At 39.7% G+C, this 23,967-nt stretch overlaps 2 protein-coding genes across 3 annotated transcripts in view; one reads left to right on the top strand and one right to left on the bottom strand.

Moving 5' to 3' along the window:
• The window catches only part of tsc22d1 (TSC22 domain family, member 1), a 51,149-nt gene extending 44,206 nt beyond the window's left edge, over nt 1-6,943 (top strand). The window contains exons 1-3 of one of the 2 annotated variants that reach the window (XM_061236479.1): nt 2,209-2,581; nt 3,175-3,226; nt 5,258-6,943. In XM_061236479.1, coding sequence (XP_061092463.1) covers nt 2,460-2,581; nt 3,175-3,226; nt 5,258-5,533 — 450 coding nt within the window. In that variant the 5' untranslated portion in view covers nt 2,209-2,459 and the 3' untranslated portion in view covers nt 5,534-6,943. Of the gene's footprint in view, nt 1-2,208; nt 2,582-3,174; nt 3,227-5,257 lie in introns of those variants that run through there. The other variant, XM_061236478.1, reaches the window with a different exon arrangement.
• A 2,686-nt stretch (nt 6,944-9,629) lies between these two features.
• LOC133124801 (stress-associated endoplasmic reticulum protein 2) lies at nt 9,630-17,266 on the bottom strand. Its single transcript, XM_061236292.1, has 3 exons — nt 16,712-17,266; nt 12,724-12,796; nt 9,630-10,443 (listed from the first exon to the last, which is right to left on the bottom strand). Exons 1-3 carry the CDS (start codon nt 16,793-16,795, stop codon nt 10,403-10,405), a joined length of 198 nt encoding a protein of 65 aa, XP_061092276.1. The 5' UTR covers nt 16,796-17,266; the 3' UTR covers nt 9,630-10,402.
• Nucleotides 17,267-23,967: the final 6,701 nt, after the last annotated feature.

Raw genomic sequence — 23,967 nt, 5'->3', positions numbered from 1 at the left:
CTCATGCTATCCATGTTTAGTCCGTTAACGCTGTGAACTTCTCGAGAGTTCTCCCAAATCAGTGTTGGTATGGCGAGGTGTTTTGACAAAACAAGTGACAAATGAAATTCGATCTACCATTCTCTTTTAGTGATGATCAGTTTGGTTAGTCTGTTCCCCCTCTACTTTTAACTTCTCCACCATGGTAATGGTTGTGTCCAGCTTTGAAAACATATTTCTGGAAATGATGCACAGACGTTCCAGTCAGTTTTCTTTTTGTAACTGCATCACCCATTTATCAATTCAGTAGAATGCAGATCCAGTTTATAGCTTATTTCTCTCCTTTTCCTCTTATTTTGAAGCCAGGAATGGGTAGGGCAGAAAGTTATTCTCGCCCACTTTGGCACTACATGTAATCTCCATGTCCAAGACAACAGATACAACACAAGAAAAACTCCAGAATATCACCGGCCATTTTACAAGAAACCTCTATTTTCACTGAACAGCAACATTTGATACAAAAACATATGATACAAAACAGTTTGGAATCTACTAAAGTACTACAGGAAGATTTAAACAGAATCCAGAATTTGGCGGAAACTTACTTTTAAAATAAAAGGATTACTTTATGGGTGGTACAAAATTGGAAGGTGCTCACGTTGTAATAGTTCATCAAAGACTTTCAGGTTCTAATCAATGTGCGGTAGCAGAAAAAAGGCCAACAGGATGCTAGGATACATAGCCAAGAGTATTGAGTATAAATCTAAGGAAGTTATACTCCCCTTATACAATACCGTTGTCAGACCACCCTGTATGCAGTTCTAGGGACCACACTATAAGATATAGAGGTGCTCGAAAAGCTCCAGAGAAGGGCAACCAGATTGATTCCATGTATAAACAATAAAAGTTATGAGGCAACACTTAAAATACTTAATCTCTTTAAGCTTAGTGAAAGGAGACTTTGGGGTGGATATGATTGAGGCTTTTAAATTCATTAAAGGGATTAACAAAGTGAACTACAGGCAATTCTTCAGTGTGAGTTCTGTTTGCAGAATGAGGGGGCATTATTGGAAATTGGCAAAGGATAAATTCCGCACAGATATTAGGAAGTATTTTTTCACACAGCGAGTGGTCACTGTGTGGAATAGCTTTCCAGGACATTTAGTGGAGGCACTGGGTTTTCAAGACCAGCCTTGACACGGTGCTTGATACTATTTAGCTTTTTGGTAAACTAAGCATTAAGTACACTTTAGTGGTAGGAAGAGGTGAGCATTGCAGGGCTGAATGGCATGTTATGTTATTTTATGTCATTTGTTTTTCATATGATTGTACATTTTTGTGAGAGGAATCTTTCCTTCTAAACTCTCATGGTTCAGTGTTTCATATTTTTATGGGCATCTAAAGTGTTGAAGTTGATAGGCTACAGCAGCAGAATTAAGTAACCAATAAAGTTCTCACTGAGTGCATATGTACAGCTGTAAAAGAATATTTTCACTCAACAAACTTTAAATACTTTCTCGTGTTCGTGTCTGGTTTATTTTATAACTGCAGCCTACAGGAAAGGCGTAAATATATTCAATGGGCGTTGATGTCTGTTGGAGGTGCTTACAACGTTGTCCACCTTCACAGTAGTCTGAAATCGGTGGCTATTCTGTACTGTCCGAAATAATTAGGAGAAGAACTCGTTTGTAATACCTAGCTCAAAATTTCCTATCATTAATTGTTACTGGGCGTAGATTGTAAAGTAGTAAAGATTTTTCTTTTTGTGAAATAAAGGTATACACCTGTTGTTTAAGTATTTTACGGTAGGCGGCAGTATGAGTGCATATAGGGCAGATGTAAACCATTATCTTCCATGCACCTGCAGAAATCAAATCTATTTTAACAGACCACTCTACAAAATACTACACGTGTGAAAGCAGTAGAAATAGGAATATTTACCATAGGTTTGTGGGTGGGGGCACTATTCGCAATGTATAGTTTAACGCCATTTTCGGAATGAAAATGATTATAAGGGAAACTAATTTTGACGAATATATCCCTCAAAGCAGCCTTTCTTTTCCAGACAAAACCCGAACCTGTCTTGTCATTCCAACCAGCTTCGCTCAGTTTGTAATATGCGTTTCAATACAGTATATTATCCTGTTGGAGTCTGCTGAGCTGCAGGTGGGGGTGTTGCTGCATAGACTAGTCAAATGAGTCTCTCCGCCAATGGGCAGCAGTAGTGCGCTGTTTTTCTTGGATAAATTATGCAAATATCATGGGGGCTGCAGATTTTCACCAAAGCGAAGATGAGCTGACCTTGGAGATTCTTTGTGCAGCGCTAGTACATGCCCAGGCAGCACTGGATACGAGGTTTTTCTTTTGGGTAACTGAAGAAAGCCACTCGAAGCGACAAAAAAGGAATGTGATTATATTTATTGGCCAGCGTCGAGAGGACGACTGTTAAGCTGCACTTTGGTATATGTGGACGAAATAGCATGAGTACCCGATGCTACACAGTGGCGATGGATCTTGGTGTTTGTCAGTTGAGACATTTTTCGATTTCTTTTTTATCATCACTACTGGGAACAGAAAGTTCGCCTGTCAGTCTTGACAATAGGTAAACGCTGCTTTTATGAGAAAATGCTAATTATTGATCACAAATGATATGCTTGAAAGCAACGGTAATGCCTAATAATTGAATTGTGCATTAGCTACATTATGTCATTGCCGCTTTTACTACAAATACTACTGAAATCTGACGTTGAATTATTATCATCGATGCTGCTACTACCATTTTGATGCAGTCCATAGGGAGAAAATGTAACCAATGATGTTGCAAGTAGTCGAGATGACCATACATTAAAATGCTGTGCTCATCATGTTGTTACATGCATTATTATAATTGTTACGCTATTTTATTAAACAAAAGAGACATGCTATTCTTCTATATGCAGCCTAAAATGTTCCACTAACATTACCCGTGTCTGCGTAAAACATGAATCTATTTGTCGGTTTACTGTTGGAAACAGTAAAGCCTGTTCACATGCATTCGGTTTTTCTTGATAAAGTCTGGAAAACTGAAAACAGTACGATATATGGAGTTATTATTTTTGTTGCGGTGTGCTCCACGATGATGTTTGGTTGCTTTTTGGAGTTGATGCTTGCTGTTGCATTGCGTATTAATGTATCCGTGTTTATGTTTGCTTTCAGTTCTTCGGGTGCCAGTGTGGTGGCGATAGACAACAAAATCGAACAAGCGATGGTAAGTAGCCTACATTATTTTGCGTTATTGTAATTGTGAAATACTTTTGCCTGGAATATATAGATTCCCAAGTATAGATCACTGCTTGCGTAAGAGGTTCTGTGTCGTCCTCACCTCCCTAATCTCGAGTAGCCTACATCACATAATCCATATCAATTGATGCATCACGAATGAGCGCAGTACACTGCATGTAAATTGCTCGGTGGCGTAATAGAATATTATGTAGCCTTTTCATGTAGAATAATCGGGACAACAAGACACTTTTCTCAAATAATACTATTGTCAGATAATATATCGTAACCCTAATGATTGGCTTATTATTTTTCAAATTGTATAAATAATTTGATGAAAAGTACGCAGGAGGTGGGCAACAATGGCCTTATCAATTTCTGGTTTTCATGCCAACTTAAAAATTACTCAATTACCCCGAACCTTTAAGCCATCTGGCAATTTCGCAACATTTCTTCATAAAAGCACGAATAACAGTCGAAGACTTGTGTCCCTATATAAAATGTTTAACTGTGATCTAATCTATGAGTGAACCAGTATTGGTGTATACAGCCAATTAGCTCATTTAGCCAGGGTGATTGTTGGGAGCAATCCCATCCAGAACGGAATTGACCAACTCTGTTTCAGAATAGAGTAATTTATGTTAGTGTGAAAAAGTATGAATATATATGTGAAAATACTTCAGTCTTTCAATGTTCAGTGTTTGAAATAAGTTGCCTGAGTTGGCAAGTAAATAGTTAATTATTTAAAATCTCACATTTATTTCAAGATTTCTTTCGATTTTGGACGTGTGCCTGAAAGAGGCTCTCGCGATTCTGTCACTCTACTGTTGCTAGGCAAGCACTGAATCTCTGACGCCTTGTTATAAATAACATGATCACCGATTGGTTCGCTTTTCTGGAGGCCATTTTGTTCTTATAGTGACGGACTGAAGAGGGGTGTGTCCCTGCACGGATTTCTCAGATGAACAAAAAATGTTTGTACTCGGTATGCTCCAGCTGTTAGCTTCAAAAATGTTGCTGAATATCAGTTTATGTAGATTTGCATTTGAAAACATTCTTATCTTTATCCGTAACGGACATAGTACAAATATAATTATTATTCTGATTATTGTTGTTGTTGTTATTATTATTTTTATTATTATTACCCTAACAAAAAATTAAATGTCACCAGTTATATGAGTACAAGGTATTAAAAAGAACACTTGTTGTAAATGTTTGTAAATGTAGGCTAATTTTGCTGACTGCTAATGATAAGTTTGTAAAGCAGAAAATATGTTGAGTGTGTATGTATGATCTCCTAAAGTCCTGCTTCAGTGTGTTTTTACTTTTTACACCCTTTATTATGTTGGCCTGCAGCAGAGCTATTACTGCAGCAATCATTCCATCTTACTCTTTCAAATTCATTGAGACAGATTGAGTCCCTTGCGCATTGATATTTACAGAATGTTGTATGTTACTGACTTGTGCGCTAAGTGCATAGCCCTTGACTTTTTATTAAACCAATAGGGCAGGTAGAGTTGTAACAATCATTACTGTGTAGTGTATTATTGTATTGGCTTATTCACCTTGTTATTGTGGTTAGTAGTGATGGTGGCAGTATTGAAATTCTTGATTAACCCCTTATGGGCGGATGCGAGCTGCACATTACATCTCCCTTAACAGACGCCAGCTTTGTATTCGATCATATAACCGTTTTTCAATACACATGATATACTATGGGTTTTCTCCTTAGTCGAGTGCTACTGAACACCACGTCCTGCGGGCTGCAGTGTATACAGGTATTTTGCTCCTACCATGCGCTACATCATCTGATTTCACTAATTAGCTTATTGTCTGAACCAAGCAGGTAAAATAATTTGTGAAATCAGGTGGCGTAGTGCACGATAGGAACAAATACCTGCAGACACTGCAGCTCGCAGGACCTGGAGTTCAGTTGCGCTGCCTTAGCCCGTAACGGGTTAAATGGCATTAAAACGGGCCGTCGTTCATAACGCCTACCGTCTGTGTCCTTCCTCCCCAGGACCTGGTGAAGAGCCACTTGATGTACGCGGTGAGGGAGGAGGTGGAGGTCCTGAAAGAGCAGATCAAAGAGCTGATCGAGAGAAACTCGCAGCTGGAGCAGGAGAACAACCTGCTGAAGAACCTGGCCAGCCCTGAGCAGCTGGCCCAGTTCCAGGCGCAGGTCCAGAGCGGGTCGCCGCCCCCGTCGGCAGTACCGGCCGGGCCCGGCGCGCAACCGCAACCGGCCGCCCCGCCCGCGCAGACGGCCCCCCAGAACGCCGGGCTGTCCGCGTAGCCCCCCCCGACGGGCAACCGAGCAAAAGAACTCCAGCTGCTAAACCCCCCCCCCCCCCCCACACGAACGAGGGAAAGATACACGCCACGTTCGCGCTGAAGAACTCCGGCCGCTGCTGCCAACGGGAGGATTCCGTTCCCAATTTGCACATATTTACCCTTCCAAACTGGACAGAAAGCATTAGTATCTTTTTTCCTTTTCTTTCCTCACCTCTGCCCGAGATGCTTTTCACACTTCAGACAATCGTCTTTGCGAGAGAGAGGCTTCAAGGTTAAAGTTACCAAAATCCACAGAACTGCTGGGATCACTAAGGACCGTTTTGTTGTGAAGACCGCTCAAAGATTCATTGTGCCTGTGTCAAAAAAAAAAAAAAAAAAAAAAAAAAGGATTTCAAGTGATGTCAGTTTTCATCGGTGACTCCAGAATTGTGCAGGTGTTACCATGCTTACCTTTTTTCTTCTTTTTTTTCCTTTTCTTTTTTGTAGTGTAAATATACCAGTATTTTCCAGGCTGTGAGCATAATAATGAGCAAGCACTTTCTTGGTGGCTAATGTGAAGTTGTTTTGTTTTTTTTGAGGACCATCACGCTCCCCCCATCTGGTATGGGTTAGGCAAAAGAGAAGTTGACTGTAATCTTTACATCGCTGTTGTCGTTATGTTGGTTTGAATGAAGGAGACAAACCTTTGCTTTTGGGGTGCCGGGGCGCACTGTGTTTTCCATTTGGAACTCCTCATTCCTGCCCATTTTAATTTGAGGCTGTATATTTTTTTTCTCTCTCTTTTTGGTCAACCAGTAACGCCTAGTGCAATCTGAGGGGGAAAAAAACAAATGATTTGGCTCTGCCGAATTTCGGTAAGGGCTTGTGTATATTTGTGTAGTTAGCATAAGTACTTTGTGAAATTGCCATTGCAGAAGGAAAGGGCAAAGAAAACGACATGTCTGTTTCAATTGAAATTGTACAGTTTGAAGTGAGGCTGTTAATGGACCGCCCTTTGTAAGTTTGGGCAGTCTATTTTTTGCTGTAACCCAGGAATGTACCTTCTCAACATGCTAGGACATTTAAGTGATAGTAAACTGTACTTGGTTTTCATGGCTGAAGTAAATCCTACTGTGAACCATTGTTCACTTGAAATTATTTTAGGCATTGCACCATTGTGAGCATTTTTCTGACAGTGAAACACTCCGGACATTCAACTGTTATTTTTTTTTTACATTTTATTTTATTTTATATAAAGCAAACTCAGCATAAGGCAAACCTGACATGAATTCTGCATTTACATATAAGTTGTATGCTTATGTTTTTGTGCATGTTCCTCAAACCAGAAACCAGAAAAAGGTGTAACATAATACAATTGCACTTGACAGTTGCACTTCTCAACTTTCAATAAAAATAAATAAGTGAAACCAAATATTTCCTGTTCATAATTGTGTGTAGCAGGTCCACTTTGTTTTCTGTACTTGCCTCCTGTTTTCTAAATAATTTTCTTACCCTTCCTATGGTTAGATTGTATGCTGTACTGGGTATGACTTGTAAATGCTGTGACCTATGAGTGAATTTTGATTTGTTGGGGTTTTTAACCCCTCCCTTCTCGGTCAGACTTGATCCCGCCCCCTCCACCTTCTCACGTGCACAAGCACACGGAGGCTTCACAGCAGCCAATATGCTGTGTTGGCTATGCGACCCAGGGCAGCTGTGTGGAATGCCATACTATTTCGACCATCAATTAGCATCTGTCATCAGATCTTTGTGCAGAAGTCTTTGGCTACAAAATGTATGTTTGTACAGTTTTTTTGCGTCTTTTAATGCCTTTAAACCGCAAAAAAATCCATTGTGAGTTAACCTTACAGAAAGACATGAGAAAGACTAGTTTATACAAGCTGCTGCAATGCTGAACCATTCATTATACACAATGTAAAACTGTCAGTGCACACTCAGGACCTTATTAACAAGGACCTTTAACACATGCAAAACCCTTTGGCACCCACAAAACCTGAATTGATCATGGCATTTGCTTTGCACCAATCAGTTTTGCATGTGTCATAACTGAATGAAATATAAATATTTATTTTGCCTGTCCACATATGTATAGTCCGGTCAAGAATTATTGGCATCCTTGATGAATTTTGAACTTTGAAGAAAAGAGTAAAGTAAAGTAAATTAAATAATGATATTTTATTTCTTCAGAAACACAGGTGTCAATGATTAACATTTCAACACATTTATTCTGTAATAAATATTCATATTTAAGTCAATCTCAGACAAATGTAGGCCTATTGTGGCCTTCCATCACTTGCTAGGTTATAAAATGAGGTCTCGCACATGTAAAATCTTTGCATCCATCACCATGGGGAAACCCAAAGAGACAAATGGATGTTAATCTACACTTTCAGGTAATTGACCTTCTTAAAATGAAACCTTTTGGCCATTTTTTTCGGTTTGCATGTCTGCTTCAAACGAGAGAGGCATTCAAGGAAAGACACCTCATACTGGCAAATATGGTAGCAGATGTTTTTGCTGCCACTTGTCCCTGGTCCATAATGGCATAATGGATTACACTGAAACCCAGGACATTTTATCCTAAAATCTGGCTGTCCCTGCATGATTGTCTCCCAAAATGTCCACATGAAGGAATGGTTGAAGATCCCTCCAAATGATTTCTCCCAACTATATCAACCGCGGTAGGAAAAGTCTCCGTGCCATTATCCTTGCCATGGGAGGCTGCACCAACTTATCTAATAATAGAAACATTTTCTTTTTTAAATTAATTTAAATGTTAAAAAATATTTTCCACATTGTAACAGTGTTGCTGTGTATGTTTTCTGTTTAGTTTATGTGACTGCACAAGGCAAAAATACCTTCCATTTTAAATGCAGTCTTTACATAGTTACGCCATCTATTTTTAAGTGTACATGATAGTAATTCCAAGGTTACTTTGGTCCTGTGTAGAAAGGAGACACAGGACCTATTTTTAAAGGCACTGTGGCCTTTTTACACATCTTCCATGGCATGTGTTAGAAACCTCCTACCATCTGGCTTAATGAATTCAATTAAAAACAATTCTTACATCACATGAAATATAGACACAGTCAATTAGACTAAGCAGGGGACACATCACACTGAAGCAATGTTGGGTTCAGGGCCTTACTAAAGGTCCCAACAGCTGTGTGCATTTTATTGTGGCTACACCAGGGATTGAACTGCCAACCTTGCAGGTCCCAGTCATGTACCTTTACTTTAGCAACCTCCAGGCCTTGAAGAAGAACAGTAGTATGTGGAGAGTACGGGAGTAAGGCCAAGTTACTGCCTGCAGTAGTGTGAGTCGGGTAGCATCTGAGATGAGCCGAGTCATTTGTTGTCAACTGGAGGTAGAGGGTTGAGTTCTAGGCTTACAGAACATGGTGTGAAATGCTCAATAGGCATCCAAACATTTCAAACAGCATGTACGGTATGCCTAATGAAATGTGTAAATCCAGCATCGAAAGAACTTCTCTTCTCTAGAATCGCATTGGGTGTACTTTTCACTCTGATAATAATAAAGCAGGTTTAAGGTAATAGCTTATATTCTTGTTGAGTTTGTTGTTTATATATGGATTTCTATACACTTTGTCCATTTGTAAAAAGTCAGTATCAGAACTAGGTATTGAGTGATTGTGTTAGCACTACCAATTCCTGCAGGTTGTGTACACATGCATGTATGCCTGCATGTTAACCAGTGAATGGGTTTCCTCTTCCAAAGAAGCTTCTGGAGATCACAGTTTCACAGCTCTTCTAATAACTAGAGCTATGTCGCCAATGAGAGGTGATTCTCTGGGATTCAGTTGACCTTATTTAGTAGTAGTTTGTAGTAGTAGTAGTTTGACTCTATACACTCATTTTTTATTTATTTTAAAATGTATGGAGTACCAGGGTTGGAGTTTCATTAAGATTAATTAATTGAAATATCTCTACATTTTGGGCTTTTTCAGTTTATGTATGATCCATGATATGATAAATGACTGACTTTATACAGGTAGAATATCTTTCTTATATTTTTTGTCCATCAAAGATGGGAAAATGTGCTCTACCATACCACAGTTAACCATAAAAGGTGGACATTGAAGAGTGCAGTATATTTATTTATGGTTGATGTAGAAAGTGTGATAGTTCAAATCAAGTCTATCCACAGAAAAACATAATTACTATTTAACTCAATTGTTATCGCTTGCAAAAAAAAAGTTAACTATATTTTTCCCATGTCAATGAAAACAATTTTCTTACCATGTTCATTTATTTATCTTTTGCCAGCCTTGATGCAGACCTTGTCCTTTTCATCAGTAGCCAGTTAAGGCCTTGGGCACAAGGTGTGTGCCAACAACCATACTAACAGCACTGCAACTAAATGTTCAATACAGCACCAGTTGAGTTTATAAAACAGCTTTCAATATACTTATCTTGAACACATTCATATCTTGAACGCTCATCCCCTCCAACACACATACACACATCATTTACCATTTATTTAAAAAAAAAAAAAGTTCACCGTAAACACATATATATAGAAAAATTATGGCACACATTGTTTACTTGGCGGCAGAAAACTGACACTTTTAACCATCGAAATGGTAAATCGAGTAGCATGGGCAGGCACCTGCTGGCCTGGGGATTGACAGCAGAGTCAATAGAAAGGCACTGCGTTCCCTCATCCCAGGGCATAGTCAGTGTGCGAACCTCGACGTTGTCTACGGGAGAGGGGATCCCCTGGCAGGCTGCGACCAAAATCCGCTGGGACCTCCAGCATTTCCCCTGGATCATAGTGAAAATGCCCCCCAAGTCTGGGAAGGGTCAGAGGTCACAGAGAGAGAGAAACGCTGTGCTCGGGATCGAAGGCTCACATGCCCATCCTGATGCTCTGGATGATCTGAAAGATGGCTGCCATAAAAAAGGACAAGTTCAGACACCCCACAATATGAGTGTCCTCAAAATATGATACCCGTGTGTCATATTTGTAATATGCGTAACATGTATTTACATGTGAAAGTACAGCATGCATGACTGTCTACTGTTCCAGGTGTGCAAAAAGTCATATTCCACTCATATAATCTTCAAATAATCTTCTATGCTTTACTGAGCTTGTCTGGAATATTGAAACCTATGAAAGACTGAAAAAAGTGAAAACCCCACCTTCTGGTCCTACTGGTTGGCTGTCACACCAGGCAAATCAGTAAAACACAGAAAACTATTTTGATCCAAAACAATTACCTATTTTATTCAGGTCTGATTCTACTCTGTTCTATTCTTGTATACCCTTCATGCTTAAAGATGGACTGAAAGTGAGAATCGACACTGAGCAGCATATGTTTTCTTTCTCCATTCAACACTGATATACATACAGTGAGCTCCATGTTTTGGACAAAGACATAAATATTCTTGATTTGGCTTTATACACCACAATTTTAGATTTGTAATCAAACCATTTGCGTGTGGTTAAGGGGCAGTACACCCAAAATTAAATTAACGTATGTTTCCACTTGTACTACCTATCAGTACTATCTATCCATCCAGATGCAGTTTTGCTGAAATGTGACAACTTTCTTAGATGCAGTTCACCGTGATATAATGGACCTCTATGGATCACTCCTTTTCTGGTATTGATGTGCCAACAATTTACATTTACAACTCGACAGCAATGTCACTTTCCAAATATAATATAGTGATTTTAATCAAAAACTATTTCTTCTATTGCCGGGACTCACCAACTGTGTCCATGCAAGCAGAAGTTTCCACCGAAGTATACCAGTATTCTGGGGCAATCTTGGTCTCATCTGTCCACAAGACCTTTTTCCAGAACTCTGCAGGCTCTTTTAGGTACTACCTAGAAAAGTGTATCCTGGCCATTCTGTTTTTTTGGCTAATTTATTTGCATGTTTGCATTTTAGCTTATGTAGCTAGATCTGTTAGATCTGCGATGTCTTTTTCCTCGTTATTTGATCATCAACTGCTGAGGTCTTCCTTGGCCTACCAGTCCCTTTGAGATTACTGAGTTCAACACTGCTCTCTTTCTTCTAAATAATGTTCCTAAAACTTTATTTTGGTAAGCCTTCTCTTTGGCCTATGTCTGTGACTGTTTTTTTCTTATTTCTCAGCCTCATAATGGTTTCCTTGACCCATCCTCATAATGGTTTCCTTGCTCATGTTGACACCAATAACATACTCCAAAGTCAATCAAAAGGCTAGAATTGAGACTTATGGCTCCTTTCTATCGCTTGTTTTTCTCCTTTTTTTCCACTCCTAGCTCCAACCATCGGGAGAGGCTAAAAAAAGAGGCAAGAAAACAAAATGGCAAAGGCAAAGTGAATTCCTAGCTCCATAATGGAATGTCCTATCTCCTTCAAATGCCAGTTCGAATCCACATCAGTTACAGATGGCAAATGGGGAGAGGTGGATCCACAGGTCCATCATTTATACGTCAGGCTTTCCAAAAGAATACTTCCGCAAAGGATGCGCTGATGTTTCCCCTTGCTCAAAGGAAAGATTGTGAGTTCCTAACTTCTACTTCTAGCTCCTAGTTGGAACATTGAACAGGTTGAAATGTCCTTGAAGATGGCTGACCTCAATCGATTTCCGCATCAGGAGCAAAGAAAAGAAAAAAGAGGAGAAAAATAAGCAATTGGAATGAGCCCTAAATACTGAAAGCTCTCTTAAGCCTGCACTAAAGAGGTGATTGGACACAACAGACACATCAATCACAATTAGACACACCTATGAAGCCATTTGTCCCAAATATTATGGTGCCCTGAAATAGGGAGACTATGCTGTGAATAAAAATAAAAAAGTGCTGTAATGTCTACATGGTGATACCAAAATATAGAAAATCTCCACTTTAACCACATACTGTATGAATGGTTTGATCTTACAAATCTAAAATTATGATTTTCAAATTACTCATTTCTAGCCAAATCAAGAAAAATATGTCTTTGTCTCTTATGGAGGACTTATGGAGCAAACTATATATACACACACATGCATGCACAGACACACACACACATACACACAATAATACACACTTAATAAAAACTGTGCAGATTGCATGTAACCAAATAAACAGTCAAAAAGCATATTCACACAAGCATTCACAATACCAAAATGTGAAATAAGGCACTGAATACTGAGCCTGTATGCTAATCTGTGAAGGCGAGGGTACGTTTTTACCTGATCCACAAACAACGAACACAAAGAGAGCCAAAAGCCACGGCCCAACAGGATACTTCTCCTCCTGAGGTCGCTGGAAAGCAAGCACACCACATATAAAGAAATTACAGAAATTATGTGGGGAGAAATATATATAAACAACTTTGCTTGCCTTGCCCCCTTGTTTATGCATAGATGCTGTCAGTAAGACCTTGATTTCCACAGAAGGAGAAGTTAAGAAAGTTATGCAAAACGTATCACACAATGGCACCTGACCGGGATGGTGGAAGGAAACAGGGCGAGAAGACCGCACACAGAATACCATCCACTACTCATGAAATGTTATTCAACTGGAATTAGAGCTGACCCATCACAAGTATTACAGAAGCGATGAGTCGAGCCTGTAAAAGGCCGCTGTGGCCAATACACAATCCAAAAAAACAGCAGAACTCTGTGGCTCTGCCAGACTTTAAAGTGTAGTCAGTAAATATTTGAACAGTGATACTTTTTTTGTTGTTTTTGCTCTGTGGTGAGGTGGCCGGAAGGGAGCCACAGCAAGTCCTCCAGAAGCAGAGGCATAGGTGCCGGCCACAGCGAGCACTCTAGAAGAGGAGCACCTGCAGCAAGCCACCATCAGCCTTCCTGAGGGTCCCTTGCTGCTTCTTTTTGCTGCAAGCCCTCCCACAAGCCTTCTGGGACCACCACCCTGCCCTGGGGTTCATCCAAATGCCACCAGGAGCCTGTCACTCTGCTGCTCTGCCCAGGAGAGCTGCCGGAGCCAAAAGAGCTCTCCAGATGCCACTGCTCTAGATCCTATGCTCTGTCCCTGGCTGCCAGCAACAGTTGTGGGTCCTCCAGATGACAGTCCCCTGCAGCCAGAAGCAGGAAATGCACCAGCCATAGCCAGCCAGAAGGGTGCACCAGGTCCACCAGTGCCAGGAAGCCAACCATTCAATCCTGGGAGTGGCCTTTGGTGGGCAGGTGCACCTTACTGGCATGGGGGAAATTTGGATCACTGTCCTTCTGCATGATGAAGCATCGTCCAATCAAATCAGCATTTGCTTGGATCTCAGCAGACAAGATGTTTCTGTATACGTCAGCATTCATCCTGCTGCTGCTGTGACTGTAGTGGCATCATTAATGAACACAAATGAGCCAGTTCCAGTGGCAGCCATACATGCCCAAGCCATAACACTACCTCCACCATGTTTGACATATGAGGTGGTATGCTTTGGATCATAAGCAGTTTTTTTCTCCACACTTACCTCTTTCCATCACTCTGGAACAGGTTCATCTTCATCTCATCTTCCAATAAAACTGGAACTCTACTGTTTTTTTTAATGTACGTTTTTTCAAACTGTAACCTGCCCATTCTATTCTTGAGGCTTGTCAAGAGTATGCATCTAGTGGTGAACCCTCCGACGTTATGCTGCCTTAGGCTTCTCTTGATCGTCGTCTTTGACACATCTACACCTACATCCTGCAGTCTGTTAAACAGTAACAAAGGGATTTTTCTACACCATTCGGATGATTATTCTGTTATCCACTACCCTGATCTTCTGTGGTCTACCAGGTTGTAGTGCATTCTTACTTACTAACGGTTACAATTCCGACACTGTTCACCCAATATCAATGTAAAACCCTCAAATTAAAGACAGCTGCACTACCCATATCCTTAACTGCATAGTCATTGCTTTATTTCAAATTCAAAGAGCCAAAACAACAAAAAATGCGTCACTGTCCAAATACTTATGGACTGCAATGTAGTTGGCTATCCCTGGCCTAAAGGGTAGCCTATCCAGCACTGTGTCAACCCTGGACTTGAACACCCCCAGGTTTTCTTGCTCTTCTACATGACTGAGAAAGCTGTTCTAATGCTGTACACTACTATACACTGAGGAAGGCCTGCATAAAAACAACAATTTAAATGTCCATTCCAAATTAAGAGGGATTCTTGTTTAGATGGATCCAACACAAACTACATGCATTACACATATTTGGAGTCTGCTCAAGAGGATGAATTGTGAAAAAAACAAACCATTATGGTTCACTGGATCACTTGATGTGCTGTATATAACAGGTGTATAGTACTTACAATGTAATTATATAACTTCTAATATGTTAATGTTTGTATCAGCAACTTTTAATAATGAAGAATATCTATTCACTGCATGAAATGAAAATAAATGAGCAAGTGCATCAATTTGACAGAGCAGACAGGACACTTGTATTCTTAAATCGGATAAACCAACTTATATCAGCAGCAATCTTAAGAAATGTCATGATTGACATTCTGTAGGTAGGCATGTTATTACAGCGGATTTTGGTTGGATTCTGCCCAGGTGTTCATGTTGATAAAAACCCCATTGTATTTCATTTTTGAATTCACGGGACATGGGTATATGTGGCTGATATGATTAAATATGTATAACTATAACTTAGTACAGTTGAATTCACATATATTTAGTAATATTGTGTGAACCCACTGCCCATCATTTTATTAAGTAAATGCAGCCATTTATTTTTTTTATGCACTTAAACTGACAGGAGAAGATATCGATTTTGCTTCCAACTAGAATCTATCAATTGAGAGAAATGAAAATAAAATAAAGCTGGGATATCAAATGTTTTTTGTTGATATCATTAGGCAGCCAGGTCAAGTCACAAAAACAAAGTGTGTGTACCAATCCCTGACTCAGATTAGGCACCTAAGTGCTGAAACACCAAACACAAACAGACACCATGACCCTCCAGAATTGGTCCCTGACATAAAGGTATAGGACTATACAAGTGCTTTGCAATTAAGCTGCCAGTCATTACCTGTTATATATGGTTTCTGATTCAAATTGATCTGTTAAAATGAAGAGCCACAGAAACCATTAAAGGAAAATGTGTAGTCCTATTTTGAGGATGTTTCTGTGTCCATTCTTTAAGCCTCTTCAGGTGTTATGCTACCCTTACCGTGCCACACAGTATAGTCTAAGAAAACTGAGCACTGAAACCAGTAAGTATATTAGGCTATTTTTTTCTTAACCGTCAAAACCATAAAGTTAAAAGTTAGACATTTTTGTGAAAATGTGCAGGCCTCTTATTCTGTTTTGATGCGCTGCAATGATTCAAAACTATCTAAGAATATAATTTTATAAACAGCTGTATGTATAGACGCACGTGTAACTTCCATTGCCCCTTATTCAATTAGTTACGTTGCATTCCAGGCTAAAAAGTACTAAATGCAGATCGTTAATCAGTCTGTACATTTTACATAAGCAAAGTATCCATTCATAGGTATATCAGTCATAAGGACTATTTAGCTATTTAGCTACAACCAACCTGCATCTATTTGTAGGCTACACTTGGTGTTAAACTTAAAAGTACAGTAATGTAAAATTACTAAGTATTTATCTCGGAAAAAAACATTAATTGGATTCTCCAACATTTATCTTTGATTTAGATATAGTGATTACATAATTTTACGACATTTGTTGGAAATGCTTTCCTGCAAACTGGGCCATTCGGTGGCTAGGTGAAGGCTATTTGTTATGCCTGTGTGCACGAGGCAGAAATTGCATGCTGTCTGCTTTATCGTGGTAGCTGCTCGGTAAAATAATTTGCATGTGTTCTGAAACCCTTGAGGTGTAGCCTACTGCCGACATATCAACGTTCAATCGTCTTGGGTAGCGCTTTGATATGAGGTTGTCTTAGCAAGACCGAATGTTAAGAAAATACACATATTTTGACAGTGATTCTATAAATGACCAGTTTTGGTACATCACAATAGAAAATCAGCTTGTTATATTATTTGGTGGTGCAAAGTTGAAGACATGGCATAAGAAACGACAGCGCAATTCTGTTTTCAAAGGGCTGACTGTCTATGAGTGCTGCGTAAAATACCCCTTCGATTTTTACACGCATTTCAGAATGACAATTAAAAGTAAATAACGTCACATGTCTATAATAATTTCACGTTTGATGTGAATTTGTGCTGTGAAGAGGTCTCCATCTGTCTTACCAGAGTCTTTGCCACGTTTCCCCTCTGTGTGATATTCTTGCTGTGCTTTTCATTTGCCATTCGGATCCTCTGTTTTGCTACCATCTTCCGAGGAAATACAGTATTTATTGTAATGCCTCTTGTTTTTATAATTGGCCGGTGGTGATGCCAAAGTCGCGATTCCTCGGCACCTGCAGGTCAATAGCGTAACATATAGCGGACGGAAGTACGCCTCAATAGATTGGTCGCGACTGGGGATGTTCGCATCCCTTCCCGTTTCACTTGCAGGTTCACGTCTCCCAGTTATGCTGCTTCGCAATTATTCAACGTTTCGAACAGATTTGAGTTCAGTTCTTCCTAACAGAATCTTTTTTGTTTTCTTTACAATACACATACTGTTTTGCACTTTTAGCCCAAATAGCAAAATCACTATTTAAACGTGCTGCTGCTGATAATATGGTTGTTGTTCTTCTTCTTGCATTACATTATAGTCATCTAGCAGACGCTCTTATAAAGAGCGACGTACAATAAATTGCAAATCGTAGCCAGGGACAAGTGCGCTGAAAACCAGAGGGACTTCTTCTTCTTCTTCTTCTTCTTCTTCTTCTTCTTCTTCTTCTTCTTCTTCTTCTTCTTCTTCTTCTTCTTCTTCTTCTCCTTCTTCTTCTTATTATTATTATTTTTATTATTATTATTAACACATTTATAGATATAACCCCTTCCTGGGAGTTTACTTTCTTGTTTTCATAGTTCCTGTAAAAAGACGCTATGGTCTGAAATTATATACAGAATCAAGTTTTAATGTATTTGTAACCACTGTTAGGAAGGGGAAGCTTCCTGGTTGTAATTAGCCGGTGATGCTTATCAGTGAGACATGTCAACATTATGTCACATTATGTCCTACAATAAGAGTGAATTCCACCACTCATAGGCATGGTTTCAATGTGTTTGAACAGCTCATACCTGCCTGTTTGCCTGATGTGAACTGAGGAGAAGCATTACATAGAATGATCTGTTATAAACTACTACTGTCACCACACTGTGAGTTCTTATTCCCTATAAGAAACTCTCCTACTAACCGTGCTTGTTTCCATTTTATGTGCCCCACCATCCTGTCTGCACCACACCGTTGTCTCATCATCCATACTACTATAATATTTATCTTAATTGCAAATACCTGCTTAGTAAACGTACTTGCTTGTATTCAATTTATGGTGTGAAATTTAGGTTTGCACATTTTTTATTTGCATCATTCTGGTGGGATTATGTGAGGTTATGCTACACACTCTTTAGGCCTTACAAAACTGCACGGTACAAAAATCAGTTTTTGTTTGCTAGGAAAACTGCTTTAGCCCATCAGCAGTGATCCTGCATGCTTGTAAAAAACGGTTGCCTAGCAACTGTGGGGGGAGGAGGGTATTTGAGCAGCCAACCTGGAACTGCTCCAAAGAATAATTGGATAGGACACATTTAATATTTTTTAATATAAGAAATTGATTTTGATTCATTATTCAGGACTAAATGACACAATCACTACAGGAAAGAAATTCTGCAGCATGGGATGAAGGTGATCACAAACACACATTGCCAGCTGTAATGCTTTAGGTTTGCTGTCTACAACATGATTAGTATTACAAGTTGTCAATTCTTGATTAATTGCTTGTAATTAATTGGTTGCTTAGCCTTGCTTCTCACATTGATGCATGGACATCAAGATTCAGGAGCATGTGCTTCCAACCAGTCGCCTTTTGTTGATAATGTTTTTCTTCAGGATTCCATGATTGCAGCTCCTCAAATATCAGCAAGTTTATCACTGGAACTCCTGAGAAAAATGTTCCAACAAATACCCCTCTTTCAAAGTCACAGTGGTCTCTTAACCTACCTATGGTAACCATGATCACAGACAACCCAGCCTGCCAAGCTTTTTTGTACATGGCTCTGAGCATGCTGTGATGTACATTTTCGGAAGAGAAACATTGTTTTATGAAATAATTTATCAAAACAATGCTGAACAATGCTGATTGGAACCGGATGCTATGGTAAAAAGAGACCAAAAATAAGTGATAGCCTAATCTGCTGGTCCTGGGGTGTTGTTAAGGTCAGTGGAATGATAAACTCAATGCAAGTACCAATGATGCTTTCTGGTCAGAAACCTGGTATCTTAGCACCAGAAAAATCTAACTTAAACAAATTCAACCAAGAAATGGTTGATGATGACTAATGACCAAAAATTACTTTTTTTTTGTTTCTTTGAATTGAAGAGTTAATTCCAGAAATACAGACTGAAAGGACCTTGAGAGATTTTGTATTGGGAAAGGTTAAGGATTCCACGCAATATATAAGCAAAAATATTATGGGGTAAATACTAATGCTATCTATGCCATATATGACTGATTCATCAATATATATTATCAGAAATTAATCAGTTCAAATTAATTCAAGTATCAAATTAATTCACCATGTAAAAATGTTTTGGGAGGGGATTTCATGAGTTTTTAGTTAAACATGATGCTATTTCCTGATTGACGCTCAAACCAATTTTCCTATTCTCTAGTCCATTTGTTTAGTCATTAGTCACATCTTAGTCATTAGTCACAAGTCTTACATCTGTCTGAGCACAATTATATTTGTTTAATTTTAAGAAACAGGTCCTGGTGTCAGGTTATACCTGAATGCACAACTTAATTAAAGGTCTGGTTTTCCTACTTTTAAAGTTGATTATGTGTTGATTCAATAACCTGGATTGGAAACCTGGCTGTTATTTATAAATAAAATGAAGGGATTCATTTTATTTGGCAAGCAAACAATGGCGCAGTAATAATGATGAAATAAACCGTTGAGCTACAGACAAGACCAGGTGATTCACCAACAAATGCACATCTTCAATATTTCTGAAAACAATTTACTATCTTAATGTATTTAATTGGAATTATAGAATAATTAATGAATATTTTTTCTTTAAGCAACTGGTTATTGGCTATCAGTCATTGAAGTCTAAAATAATCAACAGAAAACACATTATGCAACTCTCATATTGGATGACTCAGCTTGTGATGACCTATAATTTCTCTCTCTGTTAAGCGAAAGAGGCATAAACTTGTACTGAAGATTCCCATTAGGACCAGATTTCAGGTCTGTAAAATCCATGCTTATTGTAAGTGGTAATTTATGTCATGCCCTGTATTGAGCTACATTTGAAAAACACATGAAAATGTGTAGTCTTGGCATAGTAATTTATATTTATGTTGATAACATACTAGTTAATGTATATACTGTATGCTGTACTAAGATGGTGCATTGCATCACTATTTCCCTGGTAGTACAGTTGCATGTGCTTTCTGACCACTGAGGGTGCTTGGTAAACCATATGTACTTTTTCCTGTTACTTTCAATGAATTTACATTTGCAGGTTTTGAGTTTGTGTTTCAGCATTTTAATGCTGAATTAAATAATTGAGAAGCTAAGACGTTTAGCCTCATTTATCAAACGTGTGCCAAACAAATTTGACTCTAAATCACTCGGAAATGCATTTCTATAAACAATGTGGGATTTATCATTGTTTTCATATGTCAGTTTGTTAGTAGGATCTAAACGTATTTCATGAGTGCTCTGAATTGTTAGTATCAAAAAGAAAATGATGTAATTGATGATTTCTTTGGTGAGGCTCACAAGTGAGTTCTGACAAATCCCAGATACATCCTTGTGAGTTTGTGCAACCCACTGGAGCCAGAACCCAGAAGATCCATATGCCATCCTGGTTTAATTCATGTTCAGGTGCTTTCCTTATCTCCTTGGGGACTGTAACAGGACTGTGAAAACATATCGCTGTCGCCCTCCTGTGTCATAGCCTCTGCCAGTACTTCCCCCTAGCTCTCTCCCTCCCTCCTAGGAATATCTGGGTGTGTCTGCTTCTCGGTCTCTGTCCCCTCCCCCTGCCTGGGTTCACACACCTACATCACCTGTTTAAACTCAGCCTATCAGAAATACCATTCAGAAATTTGAGACAGAACAAATGTATGTCAGCACTTGCATACAGTGTACACAAAAGATACATAAAAATACCAAATACCTGATGTTTTTATAGTTTAGCACTGAAAATCGAAGTCAAGAACAAACCCAGTACTACTTTATATTTGTGCACTTGCTGTCTATTTTTTGTGTATACTTGCTGTCAATTTGTGTACAAGATATGGTAAAGATATCAACAGGCATGGCAGCACGGATGGTGCAGTGGGTAGCACTACCGCCTCACAGCGAGGAGGTCCTGGGTTCGAATCCCGGTCGGCCGGGGCCTCTCTGTGTGGAGTTTGCATGTTCTCCCCCTGTCTGCATGGGTTTCCCCCGGGTACTCCGGTTTCCTCCCACAGTCCAAAGACATGCAGGTTAGGCTGATTGGAGAGTCTATGAGTATGTGTATGAGTGTATGAGTGTAAGACTTTGTGTATGAGTGTATGAGTGTATGAGTGTATGAGTGTGTGAGTGAATGGTGTGTGTGCCCTGCGATGGACTGGCGACCTGTCCAGGGTGTATTCCTGCCTTTCGCACAATGTATGCTGGGATAGGCTTCAGCCCCCCTGCGACCCTGTTCAGGATAAGTGGGTTATGATAATGAATTAATGAATCTACAGGCATTCAAATTCCACATGAGTTTTCCCAAAACTGTACCCAGATGTCCTCAAGTGTCCCCAAATCTCTCTGAATACAAAACATCTGCATATCTTTTTGTCCAGATACATGAATGATCAGAAAAGCTTATTTTTCTATTAAAACACCTTCACGTGTGTTTTGTTCACATATATGAGAGTATATATGTTTTTATAAAGCATACTCAAAGTGTCCAAAAAGCTCTCCAAAAAGGACTACTCACCCTAATGCTTTCTAACAAACCTGCAAAATGGAACTTTATAAAAAATGTGGTTAACCAGAGCTCCATTGGCCACTACAATTACAGGTTTATCTGCAGTAAGTTCAACGCAAACACTCACTGGATGTTTTAAGCACATCTAAATATTAATTCTGCTATGTGAACAAAGCAATATAACTGTATGTCACCTGAATATGACATAATATACCTTGTTGGAAAGGGTAGGAAACCCCATATAAGAACATTACCATGTTATAAATTAGCTTTGGAACTGAAATGACCTAGCAATGCATTTACGCAACAACAACACATTGTTCAAGACGACATTTGCTTAGGTATACTCCCGGGAAAAAGGAATCCTGAAAGGGTTATTAAATAAAAAGATTAGTCAGAACACAGTTGTAGCTTCATAACCAGGTGGGATATTTGGTTCCATAAATATGCCTAATATGTATTCAATAATTAGCAAAACAAACTTATATTTCCACCAAACCTAGATATGTTGGCCGGACATGCAATAAAAGTAAGAAAAAACAAAAAAAAGATGTGTTGATCCATGCAACTTCTGAATTGTATATGTATATATATATACATATATTTATTTATTTATATTATTTATTTTTTATAGCGTGCCAAGGGGAGGGTAGGGGCTTTATTTCCCTGTTCTGCAAATAAGAGGCTGATAATCATCTAAACTGCTGTTCTCTCTCTGTTTTGTTTAGTAATCGGGCATTGCCATCTTGCGGTTTTATTAAGTTGCAGTTTTATTATCTTAGAAATATGAACCACAAGGTGGTAAAGTGGATGGGGTTATGATTTACATCTGCCCCCATCTTGATTCTCCCTGACCCACACCACCAATTTGTGGAGAAGGAGAAGGGGCAGTTCTGTCACAGTGTGCTCTCAAGGATAACAAACAAATTGTACCACTGAGCATAATTATGAGAACTGAGAACTCTCGCGGGTCAAGATGGACAGATCGCACTGCTAAGAAGTTCAATGCCCACCTGGCTCACTGGGCAATATATTTCGCCCATTTCAATTTCTGTCTGTCCTATCAACCTGGATCTAAAAATACCAAACCCAATGCGTTATCTCACCAATTTTCCCCAGATGAATCCCCATCTGAACCAGATATCATTCTCCTTAATAAATGCTTTGTTGCCCCTCCAGCTGGTCCAGAGTGCTGCAGCCCGCCTGATTACCAGTCAGCCCAGGTCGGCTCATGTCACCCCACTCCTCATTGGCCTCCACTGGCTTCCTATTGCCGCACGAAGGCCCTAGTGTTGGCATTTCAGGCTGCTAAGGGGACTGCCCCACCTTACATACAATCCTTAATCACTCCCTACTCCCCAGCTAGACCACTCCGGCTTATGGCTTCGCCTTATGGCTCCCTCACTACGAGCACCTGGCGGTCGAGCTGCACGTTCACACCTGTTTTCCGTTCTGGTTCCTCAGTGGTGGAATGATTGCCTACCACTGTTAGGACAGCAGAATCCCTTCCCCTATTTTGACGCAGACTAAAAACATACCTTTTCAAACTGTACCTTAGTCCTACCTCCTGATTTCCCCCGCCCCCCTTTCTGATATCACTATCCCTCTTGTCTAACCACAAAAAAAAATAAAAAAATAAAAATAAAATTATGATGACTGTATGGGCGGCACGGATGGTGCAGTGGGTAGCACTGCCGCCTCACAGCAAGGAGGTCCTGGGTTCGAATCCCCGTCGGCCGGGGCCTCTCTGTGCAGAGTTTGCATGTTCTCCCCGTGTCTGCGTGGGTTTCCTCCAGGTACTCCGGTTTCCTCCCACAGTCCAAAGACATGCACGTTAGGCTGATTGGAGAGTCTAAATTGCCCGCAGGTATGAGTGTGTGAGTGAATGGTGTGTGTGCCCTGCGATAGACTGGCGACCTGTCCAGGGTGTATTCCTGCCTTTCGCCCAATGTATGCTGGGATAGGCTCCAGCCCCCTTGCGACCCTGATCAGGATAAGCGGGTTCAGATAATGGATGGATGGATGGATGGATGGATGACTGTATGTTTAGAAAAACACTTCATGTGTATTTTACTAGTTATGGATGTGATGCTTTAACTTGTGGAATAACCTATGCACTTGTAAGTCACTTTGGATTAAAAGTGTCTGCCAAATGACAAAAATGTAAATGTAAATATACTGCCACTACGTGGAACATCTATTGTCCAGCAGGCTTAGCGGAAGCAACCAGACCCAGGTAGCAGGCCCCAGAACTGTCACTTTGTACCTGACTCTGTCCCCTCCGTTCACAGGTTTTATAATGGGGACAAGCTTCCGGACTAACCTGCCATCCTGGTGTACAACGAACACTTGCATGCCTGAAACAACGCTTCTGGTGGTCGACGGGATGTTCAGAGTTTTGTTGCTGCTTGCACCACTT

The sequence above is a fragment of the Conger conger genome, chromosome 3 (genome assembly GCF_963514075.1).
Source record: "Conger conger chromosome 3, fConCon1.1, whole genome shotgun sequence".
Classification (NCBI taxonomy): Eukaryota; Metazoa; Chordata; class Actinopteri; order Anguilliformes; family Congridae; genus Conger; species Conger conger.
The sequence above is the reverse complement of the archived record's forward strand: the minus strand, read 5'-3'. Positions and strand labels throughout refer to the sequence as shown.